At 41.9% G+C, this 18,595-nt stretch overlaps 1 protein-coding gene across 20 annotated transcripts in view; it reads left to right on the top strand.

Annotated features, from left to right (window-relative positions):
• PPP1R13B (protein phosphatase 1 regulatory subunit 13B) overlaps positions 1-18,595 on the top strand; it is a 110,290-nt gene that overhangs the window by 72,523 nt on the left and 19,172 nt on the right. For 16 of the 20 annotated variants that reach the window (XR_010151287.1, XM_054665824.2, XM_054665827.2 and 13 more), the window contains 3 exons: positions 13,798-13,899; positions 17,300-17,474; positions 18,349-18,545. Coding sequence is in view for 19 of the 20 variants with exons in the window: in XM_054665824.2 (XP_054521799.1) it covers positions 13,798-13,899; positions 17,300-17,474; positions 18,349-18,545 (474 nt within the window). In the remaining variant the exon portion in view is untranslated. Of the gene's footprint in view, positions 1-7,077; positions 7,690-13,797; positions 13,900-17,299; positions 17,475-18,348; positions 18,546-18,595 lie in introns of all 20 variants that reach the window. The other 4 variants (XM_063793911.1, XM_063793912.1, XM_063793910.1 and 1 more) reach the window with 2 other exon arrangements.

Here is an 18,595-nt window from a genome sequence, read left to right as displayed (position 1 = left end):
AGAATCGCTTGAACCCAGGGGGCGGAGGTTGCAGTGAGCTGAGATCACGCCATCACACTCCAGCCTGGGGGACAAGAGGGAGACTTCATCTCAAAAAAAAAAAAGAAAGAAGTGTTAGTTCTTAAATCTTCTTAGTTGCTCTTTGGTTACATTTTAAACACACTAAACATATTTTATGTTCAGCAACTAATAATTTCTCAATCTGAACGTGACTTCTGCTGACTGTTGAGTCCTGGCTCCTTGATTGCTCTGTGTTTTGGTTTTTGACAATGAGCTGCTCATTTTCCTTGGAACTTTACCTCTGGGCATTTTTTGAGACCTGGATAAAGTCAGGCCTTTCCTGAAAGGCCTTTGTCAGTAACTAGGCACAAGCTAGGCTCAATTTCTACTGTCCTTTTGTGGATCATGACGCTTTCATGAGAGCTGTCTAGTGGTTACAGATAGTTAGGGGGCCGTCTCTCCTTCCACTCAGTGATAGAGAAAGGTAGATTCCTTACTGCCCTCTTCTGTGTGGGGGGTTCATTTCATAGTTAGCCTTACATTGAGGTTGTAGGTCTTCGCATCCTGGACGTTTGTGGGCATCTCCTCTTGGACTCTCCACAATGGAATGAGCTTAAGTCTTTACCTCCTAATGCCAGACTTCACCAGCTGCCAGGGAGCAAGTATGCAGGTGGGCAAAAACCTTCAGGACAAAAGCCAGCTGTGGAGTTCTTTTATTATTGCCCAAGGTTTCTGGTTTCTCTTTATTTTTGGTCCCTGTAGGTTCCTTACTGTTGTGCCAACTCAGTGATGCTTTTAAAAACATGTTTTGTGTTTTATCTTGCCTTTTAGGTGTTGTTACCAGGAGTGTGATACAGGGTGTCCTGTCAGCCATGAGGTTGGAAGCAGAGCGCTCCCAGGGTGTTGGCATAGTTCTCATGTGGCATGGGATGCGTTTTCTTTTGTTATCTGTGCACTTTGATAGCCCATTTTCCTGCCAGTTTCTTTCTAGCCCTAATTATTCCTAGCATCTTGCCTTGGGTATAAATGTGTATTGAATTGAATGGATATGGATGAATTTTTTTTTTTTTTTTTAAGACAGGGTCTTGCTGTGTCTCTCAGGCTGGAGTGCAGTGGCACAATCTCAACTCACTGCAACCTCTGCCTCCCAGGTTCAAGTAATTCTGCCTCAGCCTCCCACGTAGCTGGGACTACAGGCATGCGCCACCACGCCTGGCTAATTTTTGTATTTTTAGTGGAGAACAGGGTTTCACCATGTTGGCCAGGCTGGTCTCAAACTCCTGAGCTCAAGTGATCCTCCTGCCTCAGTCTCTCAAAGTTCTGGTATTACAGGCATGAGCTACCACCTGGGCCTTATGTGAATAAGTCTTATGATTAAAATTTATTCATATTGGGCCGGGCGTGGTGGCTCACACCTGTAAACCCAGCACTTTGGGAGGCTGAGGTAGGTGGATCACTTGAGATCAGGAGTTTGAGACCAGTCTGGACAACAGAGTAGACCTCATTTCTGTTTAAAAAAAAAAAAAAGTTATTCACATTTATAGACTAAAATAGCATGTTGTAGTACTATTGCAGGGGGTAGGGAGCTAGTATGCATTTTAGATATCTAATTGGCTCTTATTAATTTGTGAGACTTAGTAATTGTTGGAATATGAAATATTCTGGCTTCAGAATTTAATGAGATGTTAGAGAGGCTTGATTTTATTGAACATTTTATATTTTTGCCACCTTTGTGACTGGGAATACTGAGCATATAATTTATGTGATAAAAATGAGCATCCGTGTTCATAAGGTATCTTGATATCATTATCACCTATTTTTTGTTTGCTAAATGGGCAAGTAAAACCTACTCTTCAAACCTGAAGATATATAACCTTGAAGAGATAGGAACAAAGAGGAATGATTTCATACTGATGAATATTACGTGAGCATAAGTAGGTTTTATTCTAATTATTTTGCTAGAGTTTTGCATTAGGGATGTTTGTCATTTTTGAAATGACATTTTACTTGAGAAACTGCTTATACTTTTAAAAAAAACTAGTTATACAGTATGTGTTGTGGCTCACGCCTGTGATCCCAGCACTTTGAGAGGCCAAGGCAAGAGAATAACTTGAGACTAGGAGTTTGAGACCAGCCTGGGTAACATAGTGAGACACTGTCTCTACAAAAAAAAAATTTAAAAATACATCAGTGTAGGCCAAGCACAGTGGCCCACACCTGTAATCCCAGCACTTTGGGAGGCTGAGGCGGGCAGATCACTTGAGGCCAGGAGTTTGAGACGAGCCTGGCCAACATGGTAAAGCCCCGTCTCTACTAAAAAAAAAAATACAAATATTAGCCTGGCATGGTGGCACGCACCTGTGATCCCAGCTACTGGGGAGGCTTAAGCAGGAGAATTGCTTGAACCCAGGAGGCACAGGTTGCGGTGAGCCAAGATCGCACCACTGCACTCCAGCCTGGGTGACAGAGCGAGACTCCATCTCAAAAAACAGAAAGAAAAAAGATCAGTGCAGTGTAGAAGTAAAACAAAGACAAATTTAAAGACATTTTCTGTAAACTGCTAAAAATATTTATAGTCTTTTTAAATCTTGTGATGATTAAATTACAAGATAAGATACTAGACATTTGGTCTAATTTTTTTCTATTCTTTATTGTGAAATATATACACAGAAATATATGTACATGTATAAAACATGTACAGTTTAAAGAGATACTGAGAGCTGGGCAGGGTGGCTCACACCTGTAATCCAGCACTTTGGGAGGCCAAGGAGGGTGGATCAGTGAAGTCAGGAGCTTGAGACCAGCCTGGCCAGCATGGTGAAACCCCGTCTCTACTAAAAATACAAAAATTAGGCTTGGTGCAGTGGCTCATGCCTGTAATCCCAGCACTTTGGGAGGCTGAGGCAGGCAGGCAGATCACAAGGTCAGGAGATTGAGACTATCCTGGCCAATATGGTGAAACCCTGTCTCTACTAAAAATACAAAAATTAGGCCTGGTACAGTGGCTCACGCCTGTAATCCCAGCACTTTGGGAGGCTGAGGCAGGCGGATCACAAGGTCAGGAGATTGAGACCATCCTGGCCAATATGGTGAAACCCTGTCTCTACTAAAATACAAAAAAAATTAGCCGGGCATGGTGGCTCACGCCTGTAGTTCCAGCTACTCGAGAGGCTGAGGCAGGGGAATTGCTTGAACCTGGGAGGCGGAGGTTGCAGTGAGCCAAGATGCACCACTTGCACTCCAGCCTGGCGACAGAGCAAGACTCCATCTCAAAAAATAATAATAATAATAATAATACAAAAATTAGCTGGGCGTGGTGATGGGTGCCTGTAATCCCAGCTATCCGGGAGGCTGAGGCAGGAGAATCACTTGAACCCCGGGGGGCGGAGGTTGCAGTGAACCGAGATTGCGCCACTGCACTCCAGCCTGGGTGACAGAGTGAGACTCCATCTCAAAAAAAAAAAAAAAGACACTCAGGTGGCTACCACGGAGGCTTAGAATTTCTCTATTATTTTTAAAACAATTCTATGCAACTTATTTTAATTGTAGACAGAATAAAGACATAAAAGCAAGATGGTTAGTGGAGGCCACCTGAAGTCTCCTCTCAGATTTCATAGAGAAAGAAAGGGCATTTTTGGAGACAGATGTGTGAACAAATCATGCTAGTATGAAAAGTGTAGTAAAAGTGGAATTAGGCACCAAAATAAAGGGGTATGATTAATATCAAGATTGATGTTGGGCAATACTTCCCAAAAGAAAGAATCAGAGGATTCCACAAAGATACAGAGGAATAGACATGAAACTGTATGGTGACAGAGAGTTATAAACAGGACTGTGCAGCATGAAGTGTAGGGACAGGCAAGGGGGAGGAGACACTGAGAGGGGACACGGAGAGGGAGGAGAGCGAGAGCAAGAGGACCAGCCCGGGAGAGGCCAGGTCTTCACCATGCTAAGAGCTCAGATTAATCTTGTGGGATTTTAAGCAAGCTGTGTTTTAGAAAGATCTCTGTGGTGCTGGCCTGCAAGAATTATATATCAGCAGTGGGAGATAAAGAGCAGGACGGGAATGAGACTGGAGACGAGCCTTGTGAGGTCATTGTTTGCTGTGCTTTGCAATGGTGTCACAACTCCTGGAATCTCAGAGACTTTCAAAGGAAGTATTTGAAAATACAGTTTCAAGGGTATGGTGATATAAGCAGAAAAGGCATCCAGTTTTTCTTCTAAATGGTAATTTATAGATTTTCAGTTCTTATTTATTTATTTTAAAGAGACAGGGTTTCGCTCTGTTGCGTAGGCTGGAGTGCAGTGGTGCAATCATAGTTCACTGCAGCTTGGAACCCCGGGCTCAAGCAGTCCTCTCACCTCAGCCTCCAAAGTAGCTGGTACTAGAGGTGTGCGCCACCATGCCCAGCAATTTTTAAATTTTTTTGTAGAGATGGTGTCTCATATGTTGCCCAGGCTGGCTTTGAACTTTTGGCCTCAAGTGATCCTTCCACTCCAAAGCCCTTCGGGTCATTGGGCAGGTGACATTAAGTCTATTTGGTCACTTCTCATAATCTTCCAAAAATAAAGAGTTGCCTATAGAGTTCTCATTATTGCCTTTATCTTAGTTTTAAAATTGTTTTATTCTTGAATCAAGTAACTTTTATGTTTTTCAAGGGGGAGAAAATCCTTTCCCATTAGTTCGAACTATGTGAAATTGTTGATGTTTGATCATTTTTTGATCTGGCGGATCATGAGGTCAAGAGATCGAGACCATCCTGGCCAACATGGTGAAACCCATCTCTACTAAAAATACAAAAATTAGCTGGGCGTGATGGCACGCACTTGTAGTGCCAGCTACTTGGGAGGCTGAGGCAGGAGAATCGCTTGAACCTAGGAGGCGGAAGTTGCAGTGAGCCGAGATAGCGCCACTGCACTCTAGCTGGTGACAGAGCGAGACTCTTGTCTGAAAAAAACAAACAAAAAAGCAGTATTTTCATATGATTTAGATTATTAAGATGTCTTCATGGTGTCTGGTAGCGTGTTTACCCTTTGACATAATAAATGGCTGTTGATTAGGAGCAACCACGTATACCAAGCTGCAGCCAGGTGGCGAGGGCATCACCTCCCATGTGATGGAAAGAGTGCCTGCTTGCTGTCAGGAGATGTGGCTAGGATCCTGGCACTGCTACTGACCTGACACTTAAGCGTGGGAAAGCCAGTCAACCAGCTGCCCAGAGCCTTAGCTTTCTCACCTATAAAATAAGCTTAAGAATTTTCCTCCCAGGGGCCAGGCACGGTGGATGACGCCTGTAATCCCAGCACCTTGGGAAGCCGAGGTGGGTGGATCATGAGGTCAGGAGATCAAGACCATCCTGGATAACATGGTGAAACCCCATCTCTACTAAAAATACAAAAAACTAGCTGGGCATGGTGGCATACGTCTGTGGTCCCAGCTATTCGGGAGGCTGAGGCAGGAGAATCGCTTGAACCCAGGAGGTGGAGGTTGCAGTGAGCCGAGATGGCGCCACTGCGCTCAAGCCTGGGCGACAGAGCTAGACTCCGTCTCAAAATAATAATAATAATAAAAAAATAAAAATTTCCTCCAAGAGTTTTTGTAAGCATCATCTAAGACAACTATAAACTTGGGTATATCTAAATGTCTGATATGCAGCAGGCATTCATTACATGTTAATTGCTGAATCTCTAGAATGAATTCAAGAATTCATTTTAAAAAGTACTGAGTTCTTCCCATCTCTGAAAGTGAATAAACATCCTGAATATCAAAACAATGGTATGAGAGAGTCCTTAAAGAATCAGGAAGAACTTCAGGAAGCAGATGGCATTGCCTCCTAGGTCTTAAGTGATAGGCAGAGTTTAGGAAGCAGTGGGGGAAGGGCACTGTGGGCAGCGGGAAGAGCATGAGTGAGATATGCTCACAGGAAAGTGTTGGTTCTAGAACGGAGTGGCAAGCACAGATGTGGGAGGTCATGAAGAGCACATTCGAGCAGCAGCTTTTATTTAGGGCAAGGATGGCTCAATCAAAGATGTTGCTGCTGAGGCTTCTGGAAAAAGGCTAGAGCCGTTCATAGAAATAGGGAATTTAGGGAGGAAGCCAGGCTTGGAAGGAGAGAGAGGAGTTTGGTGGAGAGAGGCCAGAAGTGGATGCTTTGGCAAGGTGTGTTCTCATATAAACTAAGTGCAAAAAGGAACGAGCATGAAACTGTTGAACTATTTCATGTCATCTCACTAGAGCTTGAAAGCTTAGGGAATTTTTTATTCCAAATAATATATATTTTTTTGATTCTAGGTTACAGTTTATTTCAAATAATCTGAATACAATGACCAGTATACAATTTTTAAAAATCACGTACACAAGGAAATAAGACATCACGAACAAAATGTGACAAACACCTCAGATACTGGTATGACCTGACACAGGCTATAGAACAGCTATGTTGGCCGGGCACAGTGGCTCACGCCTGTAATCCCAGCACTCTGGGAGGCCGAGGCGGGCGGATCACGAGGTCAGGAGATCGAGACCATCCTGGCTAACACGGTGAAACCCCATCTCTACTAAAAATACAAAAGATTAGCCGGGCGTGGTGGCAGGCGTCTGTAGTCCCAGCTACTCGGGAGATTGAGGCAGGAGAATGGCATGAACCCGGGAGGCAGAGCTTGCAGTGAGCCGAGATCCGCCACTGCAGTCCAGCCTGGGCGACAGAGCGAGACTCCATCTCAAACAACAACAACAAAAAATCTGTATTTACTTTATTTAAATAAATGACAAGTTTTGATGGTATGTTCAAGAGAATAGGAAAATATTTTAAAATGGCACTGCAGACCGAAAAAGGAACCAAACAGAACTTTCACAAATGAAAAAAAACCCTGAAATTAAAAGCTCAAAAGAAATGTTTAACACATATAGACAAATCTGAAGATTTGCAATGAATAACAGAAATTGAGAATAAGCATTTTGAAACTTTCATATCAACTTAACAGGGTAATCTTATGTCTACTGACTACAATAATTAACATTGTGGATGTATTTTGTACTTCTATAATAATTTATTTTCATTGTATTTTCTGATAAAGGACTCATATCTGGGATAACATACTGTTACAATTCAACAAGAAGAAGACAACCAACTTAAAAATAGACATCTCATCAAAGAAGAGAGACAAGTGGCTAACAGGCATATGAAAAGATGCTTAACATTTCCAGTCATTGGGGAAATGCAAATTGAAACCACAGTGAGACACCATTACACATCCACAAGAATTAAGCTATAAGCAAAAAGACAAATATTAGCAAGAATGTGGACACACTGGTGTCCATTGCTGGTGGAAATGTAAAATAGTGCAGTCGCTTTGGAAAACAGTTTGGCAGTCTCTTAAAAAGCTAAACATAAACTCACCATACAAGCCAGGAATTCCACTCCTAGGTATCTACTCAAGAGAAATGAAATATCTGCTCACACAGACTTCTATGCAAATGTGCACAGCAGCACTGTTACTCATACCAGCTAAGAAATAGCCCAAATGTCCATTAACTGGTGAATGGATAAACAAATTGTGGTGTATCCATCTGACTGAATATGATGCAGCATTAAAAAGAAACAACACAGATGAACCTCAAAAACCTTACAGCAGGTGTAAAAGACTACCTATGATATGACTTCGCTTATATGAAGTGTCCGGAAGAAAGTAAGTCTAGAGACAGAAAGCAGATCAGTGGGTGCCTGCAGCTGGGGCCCGGAGGGGAACTTAATGGTGAATGGCACGAGGTAACTTTTGGAGGCAGATGGAAACATTCTGAAACAGAATTGTGGTGACGGTTGCACAACTCTATGTATTCGCTAAAATAACTAAATTTTCCAGTTACAATGGGTGAGTTTTAGGATATGTAAATTATGCCTCAATTAACTCTAAAAAAGAAAAACCTATGACTTGAAAAGTTAGGAAAAAATAAAATCTAGGGATAGGGCTGAAAGTTACACTCAGAATGAATATGTGGCTTTAAATTCTTTTGTTATTAAAAAGCAAACTAAAAATAAGTCAACTCTCTATTCAACTTAATAAATGAAGAAAATGTTAAAATAAAAGACATAGGATAATTAAAGATAAAAGTACAGATGAATAATATTGAACACAAACAGAACAGCCAAAAGAATAAATGAACTTATAAGGAGACATAACCGCCACTGATAAGGAAGAGATTGAAAGGTGCATTAAACAATGACCACGTACTGGTTAACAGACCCCCCCTTTCTAAATGGACGCACTGTGGTAAGAAGCTACAGATGTTTCATAGAGAAAAGCAACAGGCCCACTGAGTTCCAAGTCAACCTTTCAACCCTATTTCATGGACACATTCCACATTTTATTGTTTCTGAAATCCGGGTCCATCTCATGATCCCTGTCATAAGGTGGCAGTGTGAGGGAGCCGCGGGAAAAGCTGCTGCAGGCCACCCCAGGAACCTTCACAAAGTGCTGGTGACAACGAACCTTTTAAGGATGGTAGTTTTTGAAGTTCTCTATTATTGCTTGCACTAAACCTTGAAGAATTTTGCCGTTTGTCTTTCTTCAGTATGGGCTGAGAGGCTGGTACTTTTATTTAGCAGATACTGTAGACGGGGACAGCAACAAGGCTGTTTGTCCTGATGGAAATTTGCTCTGATTCCACTGTGTCTTGTCCTTCTTTTGAACTTTTTCCACTCTTCCCTGCTTTTGGTGATTCTTTCTCCTTCCTGTTTTTATTCAGCATGGCTGGAGCGGGCGGCCGCCGCCACCACCTGCCCCCACAGCAGCAGCGCCTCCACCCCCATCCGTCTCACCCCCACGGCCACCGCCGACACCCAGGGACTGAGTCGTTCTCTTGCTCTTAATTCCCGTTTTTCAGGCTTCCAGAGGCTGCAGCAGTGGCTGCCTATCAAATATTATTATGGTGACATTCTTTTTTTTTTTTTTTTAATACTTTAAGTTTTAGGGTACATGTGCACAACATGCAGGTTTGTTACGTATGTGTACATGTGCCATGTTGGTGTGCTGCACCCATTAACTCGTCATTTAACATTAGGTATATCTCCTAATGCTGTCCCTCTCCCCTCCCCCCACCCCACAACAGGCCCCGATGTGAGATGTTCTTGTCTATTATAACCATAATGAAGTAATTTGGCTGAATATTAAAATCAGCATATCAAGATTAGGGACATCTGAAGTGACCCATTTGCCAGTAGATGTTTAATTGCTGACAAAATCCACTAGTCTTTTCTATTAACTGATTTTGTAATCACAAAGGAATTTATGTTAGGCATTGAAGGAAAAAGCACCATTCATAGTTAAACCTCCATCATTTACGCTGTAGCTTAGCTCCTTTAAACATATACATGTTCTCTCTCTTCTCTGGGTTATGATGATGCTGTTTGGGGAGATTGCACTGTGACTGAACTTATAATAAAAATAAAGTTATAGGACAGGAAAGCACTTCAGGGTCACAAAAGCTAAACAAGAGAGCACTTCAGAGCAGGTAGAGCCAGCACATGTGCACAACAAAACAGGCGTTGGAGATGCTCCCCTGCCTCTGAGGCACTTGGCATATGTATGCCAAGCAAAAGCAGAATATTTTGGGTTTATCCAAGCATGACACAAAATTCAAATCTGTACCAGAGTCTGTTCTCTGACGAGGAACAATTGGGTTGACTATATTAGTATGTATATTTGCCTGAAATTGTAATGTCAAAATACCACTCCTTATAGAGCATTATTTAGTGTTTCTTTTTTTTTTCTTTTTCTTTTTTTTTTTTTGAGACGGAGTCTTGCTCTGTTGCCCAGGCTGGAGTGCAGTGGCACGGTCTTGGCTCACTGCAACTTCCGCCTCCTGGGTTCAAGCGATTATCCTGCCTCAGCTTCCCGAGTAGCTGGGATTACAGGCACCTGCCACCATGCCTGGCTAATTTTTTGTATTTTTAGTAGAGACAGCGTTTCACCATGTTGGCCAGGCTGGTCTTGAACTCCTGACCTCGTGATCCGCCCACCTTGGCCTCCCAAAGCGCTGGGATTACAGGTGTGAGCCACAGCGCCCGGCCTATGTAGTGCTTCTAGGTGAAAGACTAATTATACGAAAAAAAAAAGGGCATAGTTTTTCAAGAACTGCAATAATGAAGAGTCATTAACTGGACAGGTATTGGATAAGGTATGTAATATGATGAATTCCTCTGTTCATAGGTAAAATTGTAGTCTTTACTACTTTTTGGCACATAGCAAAATTCTTTTTTTTTTTTTTTTTTTAAATATAGGGTCTTGCTCTGTTCCCTAGGCTGGAGTGCAGTGGTGCAGTCACAGCTCACTGCATTCTCAACCTCCCAGGCTCAAGCGTTCCTTCCACCTCATCCTCCCAAGTAACTGGGACTACAGGTGCCCGCTACCATTCCTGGCTAATTTTTGTGTATTTTGTAGAGATGAGGTTTCACCGTGTTGTCCAGGCTGGTCTGAAACTCATGAACTGGGATTATAGCCGTGAGCCATCATGCGTGGCCACATATTAGCAAAATATTTCAATAGTACATTAAATAGAATGTAAGACTAGCCTTATTACTAATATTTGGAGAGACAAATATTTTGTTTATAAAAATTTTGTAAGCTAGCTAATGAAGTCTCTTATTTCTGCAAGTAGATTTGTGGAAGTTTGGAGAAAGAAGGCAGTGATATGATCAGATAAGTGATAATAAAAACTATTTCCCTCTGCTCATGCTGGGGTCGGGGTGGGAGGCTAGCTAGACCTGAGGCGGGGTGGGCCGTGTTTGTTGTGGAAAACAAGTGATGTTGCCGTGAGGCTGGAGAGTGAGCTGGGTTCATGAGTAGCAGAAACAGTGTTCCTGGAACCCAGAGTTCAGGTAGTGAACATCGGTGTTGGAGGAGATCTGGATCCCTGGGGCCACAGGTGGTAGTCCCTGCCGAAGGGATCATCGGAGCAGGTTTAAGGCTGGTGGGATGTTTCCTTTTTGGGGGTCCCATATTTGTAGGCACCTGCCTGACTGTTGCTGGGAAAACTTTTCTGCTAATTTAACTTAGTTGTTGGAAGTGGCTTGTGCACTGTGTGACCTGGAGCTGAACTCATCCGACAACTCTACCATGATTAGGGACCTTGAATTGCCTGAGGGAACAGGGTTTGACTTCTTCTTATTAGATGCAATCAATGAAGAGAAATAGGGAAGAATTAGGTAATAGGTTTGTTTGAATAAATTGAGTTTGTATAAAAAATTTAAAAGTGTAAATAGGGATAGTTTGCATGTAATACAGTGATAGGCCTATTATAAAAAAATCCAGTTTGCATTGAAGGGTTTTCATTTTCTTTGAAATTGTGGAAAAAGTGCTTCTTTTTTCCCAAATTTTCACATTGCACAATTACTGAAATGTAAATTGTTACATATTTGTTGACTTACAGGTTTATGGTAGCTTATGTTTTTATAACCCATTTAAATACAATTAAATCACACAGGCATATTCACTTTGAAATAATTCATTCAGCTGTACCTAATGATTTATTACACCTTTCTATATGTAAGATCTTCCATAAAATTTCATTACATTATAAGTTGATGTATAAGATACAATGAATTACCTATGACAAGATGGCGTATCTTAATTTTGTACTTAGAAAAACACACGCAACATAAAGAGTATAAATGTATGTATTGGCAAATAAAATACTTTTTGGTTTAGGTAAGTAAAATATTTTAATAAGCTCTATCTTATTCATAGATATAAAACATCAGAACACCAGACAGTTAAATTTCTCTTCTATCCTCTTTTCATTGTTTTGTGAAGCCTTTGGTGGGGGAGACCAGAAAGGTAGTTTTTGATTTTTTTTTTTCTTCAAGTTGTGAAATTATAAAATTAATGTTAATTGAAAGATTTGTTGAATAGACATAGTTTTACTCTAGTCAAAAAGTGTTTAAGTCTGGGCACAGTGGCTTACACCTGTAATCCCAGCGCTTTGGGAGGCCTACGTGGGAGGATCATTTGAGCCCAGGAGATTGAGGCCAGCACAGGCAACATGGTGAGACCCCTGCCTCTACAAAAAATTTTAAAAATCAGCCAGGCGTGGTGGCTTGTGCCTGTAGTCCTAGCTAGGCGAGAGGATAGCTTAAGGCTGCAGTGATTGCACCACTGTACCCCAGCCTGGGTGACAGAGTGAGATTCAGTCTCTAAATTAAAAAAAAAAAAAAAATATATTGTACCGTATTGCTTTTTCAGGATTTTTAGATAAACAGAATGGTGGTTCCAGTTAAGACTGTTAAATCCAGCCGGGCGCGGTGGCTCATGCCTGTAATCCCAGCACTTTGGGAGGCCAAGGCAGGCAGATCACGAGGTCAGGAGTTCAAGACCAGCCTGGCCAATATGGTGAACCCCTGTCCCTACTAAAAATAACAAAAATTAGCTGGGTGTGGTGGTGGGCACCTGTAGTCCCAGCTATTCGGGAGACCGGGGCAGGAGAATTGCTTGAGCCCAGGAGGCGGAGGTTGCAGTGAGCCAAGATGGCACCACTGCACTCCAGCCTGGGTGACAGAGCGAGACTCCGTCTCAAGAAAAAAAAAAAAAAAAAAGACTGTTTAATCCTGATCCCATGTTTCAAGAGTCAAGAATGTGCTCAAACATCATAAAAGTTTGGGAAGACATGGAGCTGGAGGAACAGGAACTGTAACTGACTATTAAGAATTATAAGAGGTTTAAGGGTGGCAGAAGGTGAAGGTATCCTAAGAGTATATATGAACCTAGAAGTAGAACGTGGGAGCTTGAGGAGGAACTGTGTGGCCTCCCTGCTCAGATCTGAAGGGTTTGGAGATGGGCTTGTGAGAATGGAGCTCTAGGGCTTTAATGAGCTGCGTGCCTCTAGGCATGCTCCTTCCCCTCACCCCCATAGCTCCTCACCCAGAGTGGGGGCTCACATAACCCCCACAACCCCATGTAGATTTGTTTTGAAGAGCATATGGCACAATGCTCATAGCATGTCTGTCACAGTACACAGTGCACGTGGTGTGGGCTTAGTAAGTAATGAACTGTGAGGAACAGTCGAGAACATGGACTCTGTGTCTCTGCTCTGCCTCACAAGCTGACTGCCCTGTGCTTGTTTTCTTATCTGTAAAACAGGGATGTAACAGTACCCACCTCATTGGTCATTCTGAGGCCGAAATGGGTCATATATGTAAAGTGTTTAGTTCAGGGCATCATTGACAGAGATTGGAGAATGGAGAAACAGCCAACTGCATTCATCTAGATGTTACTTTGCATGTTGATTTCACATATGTAATTCTCTCGGATGATGTGTTCTTCATGTAAGTCATGCATATGGTGTTTTTAGTGAGTTATTCATATATTAGAATCTGTTACGTATTTTCATTTCCTGAGATCAGGTGATAGTGAGATGACATTTGTTCTTAGGCGTTACCTGCATATTTATATTTTTGGTTGTGTATCCTTAAACATTTGACAGCCCCATTTGCTCAAATATACCTACTAAATTGTCATTCCAGAAGGAGGAATGTCACTCATAATACACATTTGCAAATGTTTGCTTAAACTTGAGCCCTTACTAAATACAGTATCTGATGTTTATGCATTAGAAAAACAGTTATTTATATTTCATAAAAGCAGTCAACAATTAGGAAAAGTTCTTACAAGAAAATAAACTAGTTGGTACTCTCCTCACTACTAGGGATCCTAGCTAAAGTCCTGATATGTGTGAGTTTTGACACTAGAGACAGACAATTATGCAGATAAACTTATGTTCCAAAATAAGTGCTTTTTGTTTAGGTTGGGAATCCACGTGTTGAACTTACCCTCTCAGAGCTCCAAGATATGGCAGCTAGGCAACAGCAGCAGATTGAAAATCAGCAGCAGATGTTGGTTGCCAAGGTAAGTTATAAAAAGAGGTATTGAAACATTGTTCAAAAAGTACCTTCTTTAACCATCATTTTAGACTGGGGTTAATATATTCTTGGGTAACGCTTATAAAATAGGACCATGCCATAGGAGTGCTAAATGCAGTCTTTCTCTCTTTGTTATCACTTCCATAATAATATATGCATACTGTAGTTTCTGGAAGTTGGGAAGCTATCAGAACAAGAGCATCTCACCTTTGACACATACAATAGACACCCCAAACAGGAAACTGATGACCTTATTAAAATCATAGATAAAATTTGGAAAGGGGCCAGGCACAGTGGCTCCTGCCTGTAATCCCAGCACTCTGGGAGGCCAAGGCAGGAGGATTGCTGGAGCCCAGGAGTTCAGGACCAGCCTGGGAAACATAGTGAGACCCTGTCTCTACAAAAAGTAAAAATTAGTCAGGCATGGTGGCATGTGGCTGTGGTCCCAGCTACATGGGAGGTTAAGGCAGGAGGATCACTTGAGCCCAGGAGTTGGTTGCAGTGAGCCAAGATCATGCCACTGCATTCCAGCCTGGGTGACAGACTAAGTGAGACCCTGTATTTAAAAAAAAAAAAAAGGCTGGGTGCAGTGGCTCACTCCTGTAATCCCAGCACTTTGGGAGGCCAAAGCGGGCGGCTCACAAGGTCAGGAGATTGAGGCCATCCTGGCTAACATGGTGAAACTCTGTCTCTACTAAAAATATTTAAAAAAATTACCCGGGCATGGTGGCAGGCGCCTGTAGTCCCAGCTACTCGGGAGGCTGAGGCGGGAGAATGGTGTGAACCCAGGAGGCAGAGCTTGCAGTGAGCCGAGATTGTGCCACTGCACTCCAGCCTGAGCAACAGAGCGAGACTCCATCTCAAAAGAAAAAAAAACAAAGAAATCGGGAAGAAAGGGTGCTTTTGTTATCTCCTTTTGCCTCTGGGTATGTTCTTGGCTGTGTCATTGGTATTAATGTTCAAGAAGAAAGCAGCAATCCGTGATGAAAACACTGATCAGGGCCACGAAGACAATGACAGGTGGTTAACGGGGCTTCCCCATGTGCTACTCTAGGCTGGACTTGTTTGGTTTATTACAGTGCGGGGTATAGATAATGCTTATTATATATACTGAGTTCTACACTGGTTATTGAAACTCGAATCTTTCTAAGTAATGGTTTAGTCATATTTAATTGAAACATCAGATGTATCACACATGCCTGCTGGAAATGATTCATGTTGTAAATGATCTTAAAATATTCTGAAACTGGCCGGGCGTGGTGGCTTATACCTGTAATCCCAGCACTTTGGGAGGCCGAGGCAGGTGGATCATCTGAGGTCAGGAGTTTGAGACCAGCCTGGCCAACATGGTGAAACCCTGTCTATACTAAAAATACAAAAATTAGCCAGATGTAGTGGCTAACGCCTGTAATCCCAGCCACTCAGGCTGAGCAGGAGAATCGCTTGAAGCCGGGCGGTGGAGGTTGCAGTGAGCTGAGATCGCGCCATTGCACTGCAGCCTGGGTGACAGAGCAAGGCTCTGTCTCAAAATGAAAAAAAAAAAAAAAAATTCCAAACTGGCTTTAAAGATAACATTTAAACATTACCAACTAGGTTCTTATTGCTTTCTTCTGTAGAGAGATTTTCTTTATGACTAAAATGTCCAATCTGATTTTTAAAAATTTATTGAATGACTGTATACTTCATTGTACTATCCACTTTTATGTAAATAATAATTTGGGTTGGACTTGTTTTAAAAAGTTGTCTCAATATTTATTGGATTTATGAGAAAATGATTAAAAGTTAAGTTCAGTTGGAAAGTACTTTATCCCATTAATAAGATTTCTAAGATAAAATATACATAGTATTATGTCATTGTAAAAATTTTCTAATTCTGCTTTTTATTTTTTTCCAAATATTGATCCAAGAGTATTGCTGTTCAAAATAGTTGTAGATATTTTCAGTAATGTGAATCACAAGTTAATGCTACATCTTAAATATTTAAGCACATATTGTTTTACCTTAGAGTGTAGTATGTAGTGCCTTCATAATCACACCTTAAACCTCTCCCTATGTAGGTGTATTTTATGCATACATATGGGATCATGAATACTTAATGTTGACTCTTTAAGGTATGTTTTGACATTAATAGGGAAAACCCTATTGAAGAATGTTGCATATATTGTTATTTTTAGATTGTTCTGGTATTGTTTGACTCTAAAATGTTTCCTTATTGAAGAAAATAATCCTGAAGAAGCAGACACTTCCTTGATTGTTCAGTATCACAACAAATTGAAGATTTATCTCCTTACTGATCACCTTTATCTCTTTTCAGTGTAAAATTCTCTGCTGGTCAGTGTTCATTTCCTTTAGGAAATGAATTAGATTCTTGGAAGCCACTTTGTAGCAGCAGGAAATGTATTACTTGCACCAGGAAAGTAAGGCTCACTGGAACATCACGGATGTGATAGAGTGAAGAGGAGACTGTGTTAGTGCATGTTCTCCTGCTGGAAGGTTTTCTGCAGAAGCGCTTATATTAACTGGTGTAGATGAGTGTACATAAGAAAACCCTCTCTCACCGGGCGCGGTGGCTCACGCCTGCAATCCCAGCACTTTGGGAGGCTGAGGCGGGCGGATCACGAGGTCAGGAGATCGAGACCATCCTGGCTAACACGGTGAAACCCTGTCTCTACTAAAAAAATACAAAAAAATTAGCTGGGCATGGTGGTGGGCGCCTGTAGTCCCAGCTACTCGGTAGGCTGAGTCAGGAGAATGGTGTGAACCCGGGAGGCAGAGCTTGCAGTGAGCCGAGACAGCACCACTGCACTCCAGCTTGGGCGACAGAGCGAGACTCCGTCTCAAAAGAAAAAAAAAAGAAGAAAAAGAAAACCCTCTCTCTTAAAAATCCCCCAGCTCTTACTATTTCATACTTAGGTACGCCCAGTAATTTCAGTTTTGTATGGTCTGATATAAGATTCCTCTAGTGTTTTAGTATTCTTTAAGATGAGTGATACTGTAGAATACTCTCACATTTTTCTTTTTGAGTATATAAAAGTAATCATAAGTTTCAATTTTTTTTTTTTTTTTTTTGAGACTGAGTCTCACTCTGGCACCCAGGCTGGAGTGCAGTGGCACGATCTCAGCTCACTGCAACCTCCATCTCCTGGTTTCAAGCGATTCTTCTGCCTCAGCCTCCCAAGTAGCTGGGACTACAGGCGCACACCACGCCCAGTTACTTTGTGTATTTTTAGTAGAGACAGGGTTTCACCATGTTGGCCAGGCTGGTCTCGAACTCCTGACCTCAGGTGATCCACCTACCTCAGCCTCTCAAAGTGCTGGAATTACAGATGTGAGCCACCGCACCCAGCCTTCAATTTTCAAAGTTACATTTTTCTTTCTTTTGTTAGGAACAGCGTTTACATTTTCTAAAGCAACAGGAGCGCCGTCAGCAGCAGTCTATTTCTGAAAATGAAAAGCTTCAGAAATTGAAAGAACGAGTTGAAGCCCAGGAGAACAAGCTGAAGAAAATTCGTGCCATGAGAGGACAAGTCGACTACAGCAAAATCATGAACGGCAATCTGTGTACGTGCCTGCAACACCCCCTCGACACCACTCTCACCAGGCCCAGATCCAGTGAAACATAGTCTAACTGCCTGACAATTCAGTCACAAATTCACAGGACTAAATAGCAAGTGTGCTCAAGTTTTGCTCTGTTATTTGCATCTAAAAGGATGGGTGGGTTAGGTTAAGTGATCTTAAAATTGTGTAGTCCCAGCTACTTGAGAGGCTGAGGTGGGAGGATTGCTTGAGCCTGGGAGGTCAAGGCTGCAGTAAGCCATGATCCGGCCAGTGCTCCCCAGCCTGAATGACAATGAGACCCTGTCTCAAAAAAAAATAAAAAGATCTCTTGCGGCCCTCAGACGCAGTAGAAAGATCCTCTTGTTACGTTGGTACCAGCGGCCCTTTGGATTAGGGTGGGGCGCTCCAAGACTTACTCATTCAGAGGGTCTGTTTTTCTTGAATAACTTAACTTGTATCCATGCATTAAGATAAGTTATGCTGATGCTCACTTTTTTTCTGTATGAACTCTTATTTTATTCATTGGTTCAGTCTGTGCCTACTTTAAGTCACAGTGATGCACGAGAGAGGCTTGGATGGCCCTGCCTTCACAAAACCTTTGGTCTCAGAGATTTCTAAGTCACTTGAACAAACTAGCTTATGGACTGATTACCCTAAAGAATAGTCGGGAATTAATGCAAATATAATTGTTTGCTTTATGAGTAATCAGATACATGTGTCCCAAAGGCTTTTTGAAATGTGTTGTGGATTCTGCATATCACAGCTTTCTCCACGGTCTGGCACTAAATGATACTAGAATTAAGTTCAGTGTATAGAAATGAAAAAAAAAAAAGGATCAACTAAATCTTTTATTCTTTTCTTGTGTGGTCAATTATAGCTGCTGAAATAGAAAGGTTCAGTGCCATGTTCCAGGAAAAGAAGCAGGAAGTACAGACTGCAATTTTAAGGGTCGATCAGCTTAGTCAGCAATTGGAAGATTTAAAGAAAGGAAAACTGAATGGGTTCCAGTCTTACAATGGCAAATTGACGGGACCAGCGGCGGTGGAATTAAAAAGACTGTACCAAGAACTACAGGTAACTCCTGGGTCTGGCAATGGTTGTATTAAAACATTCTCATCTTTCTA

This window comes from Pan troglodytes, chromosome 15, assembly GCF_028858775.2.
Source record: "Pan troglodytes isolate AG18354 chromosome 15, NHGRI_mPanTro3-v2.0_pri, whole genome shotgun sequence".
NCBI lineage: Eukaryota > Metazoa > Chordata > Mammalia > Primates > Hominidae > Pan > Pan troglodytes.
Note: the sequence above shows the minus strand (reverse complement) of the source record. Positions and strands in the feature narration are given on the sequence as shown.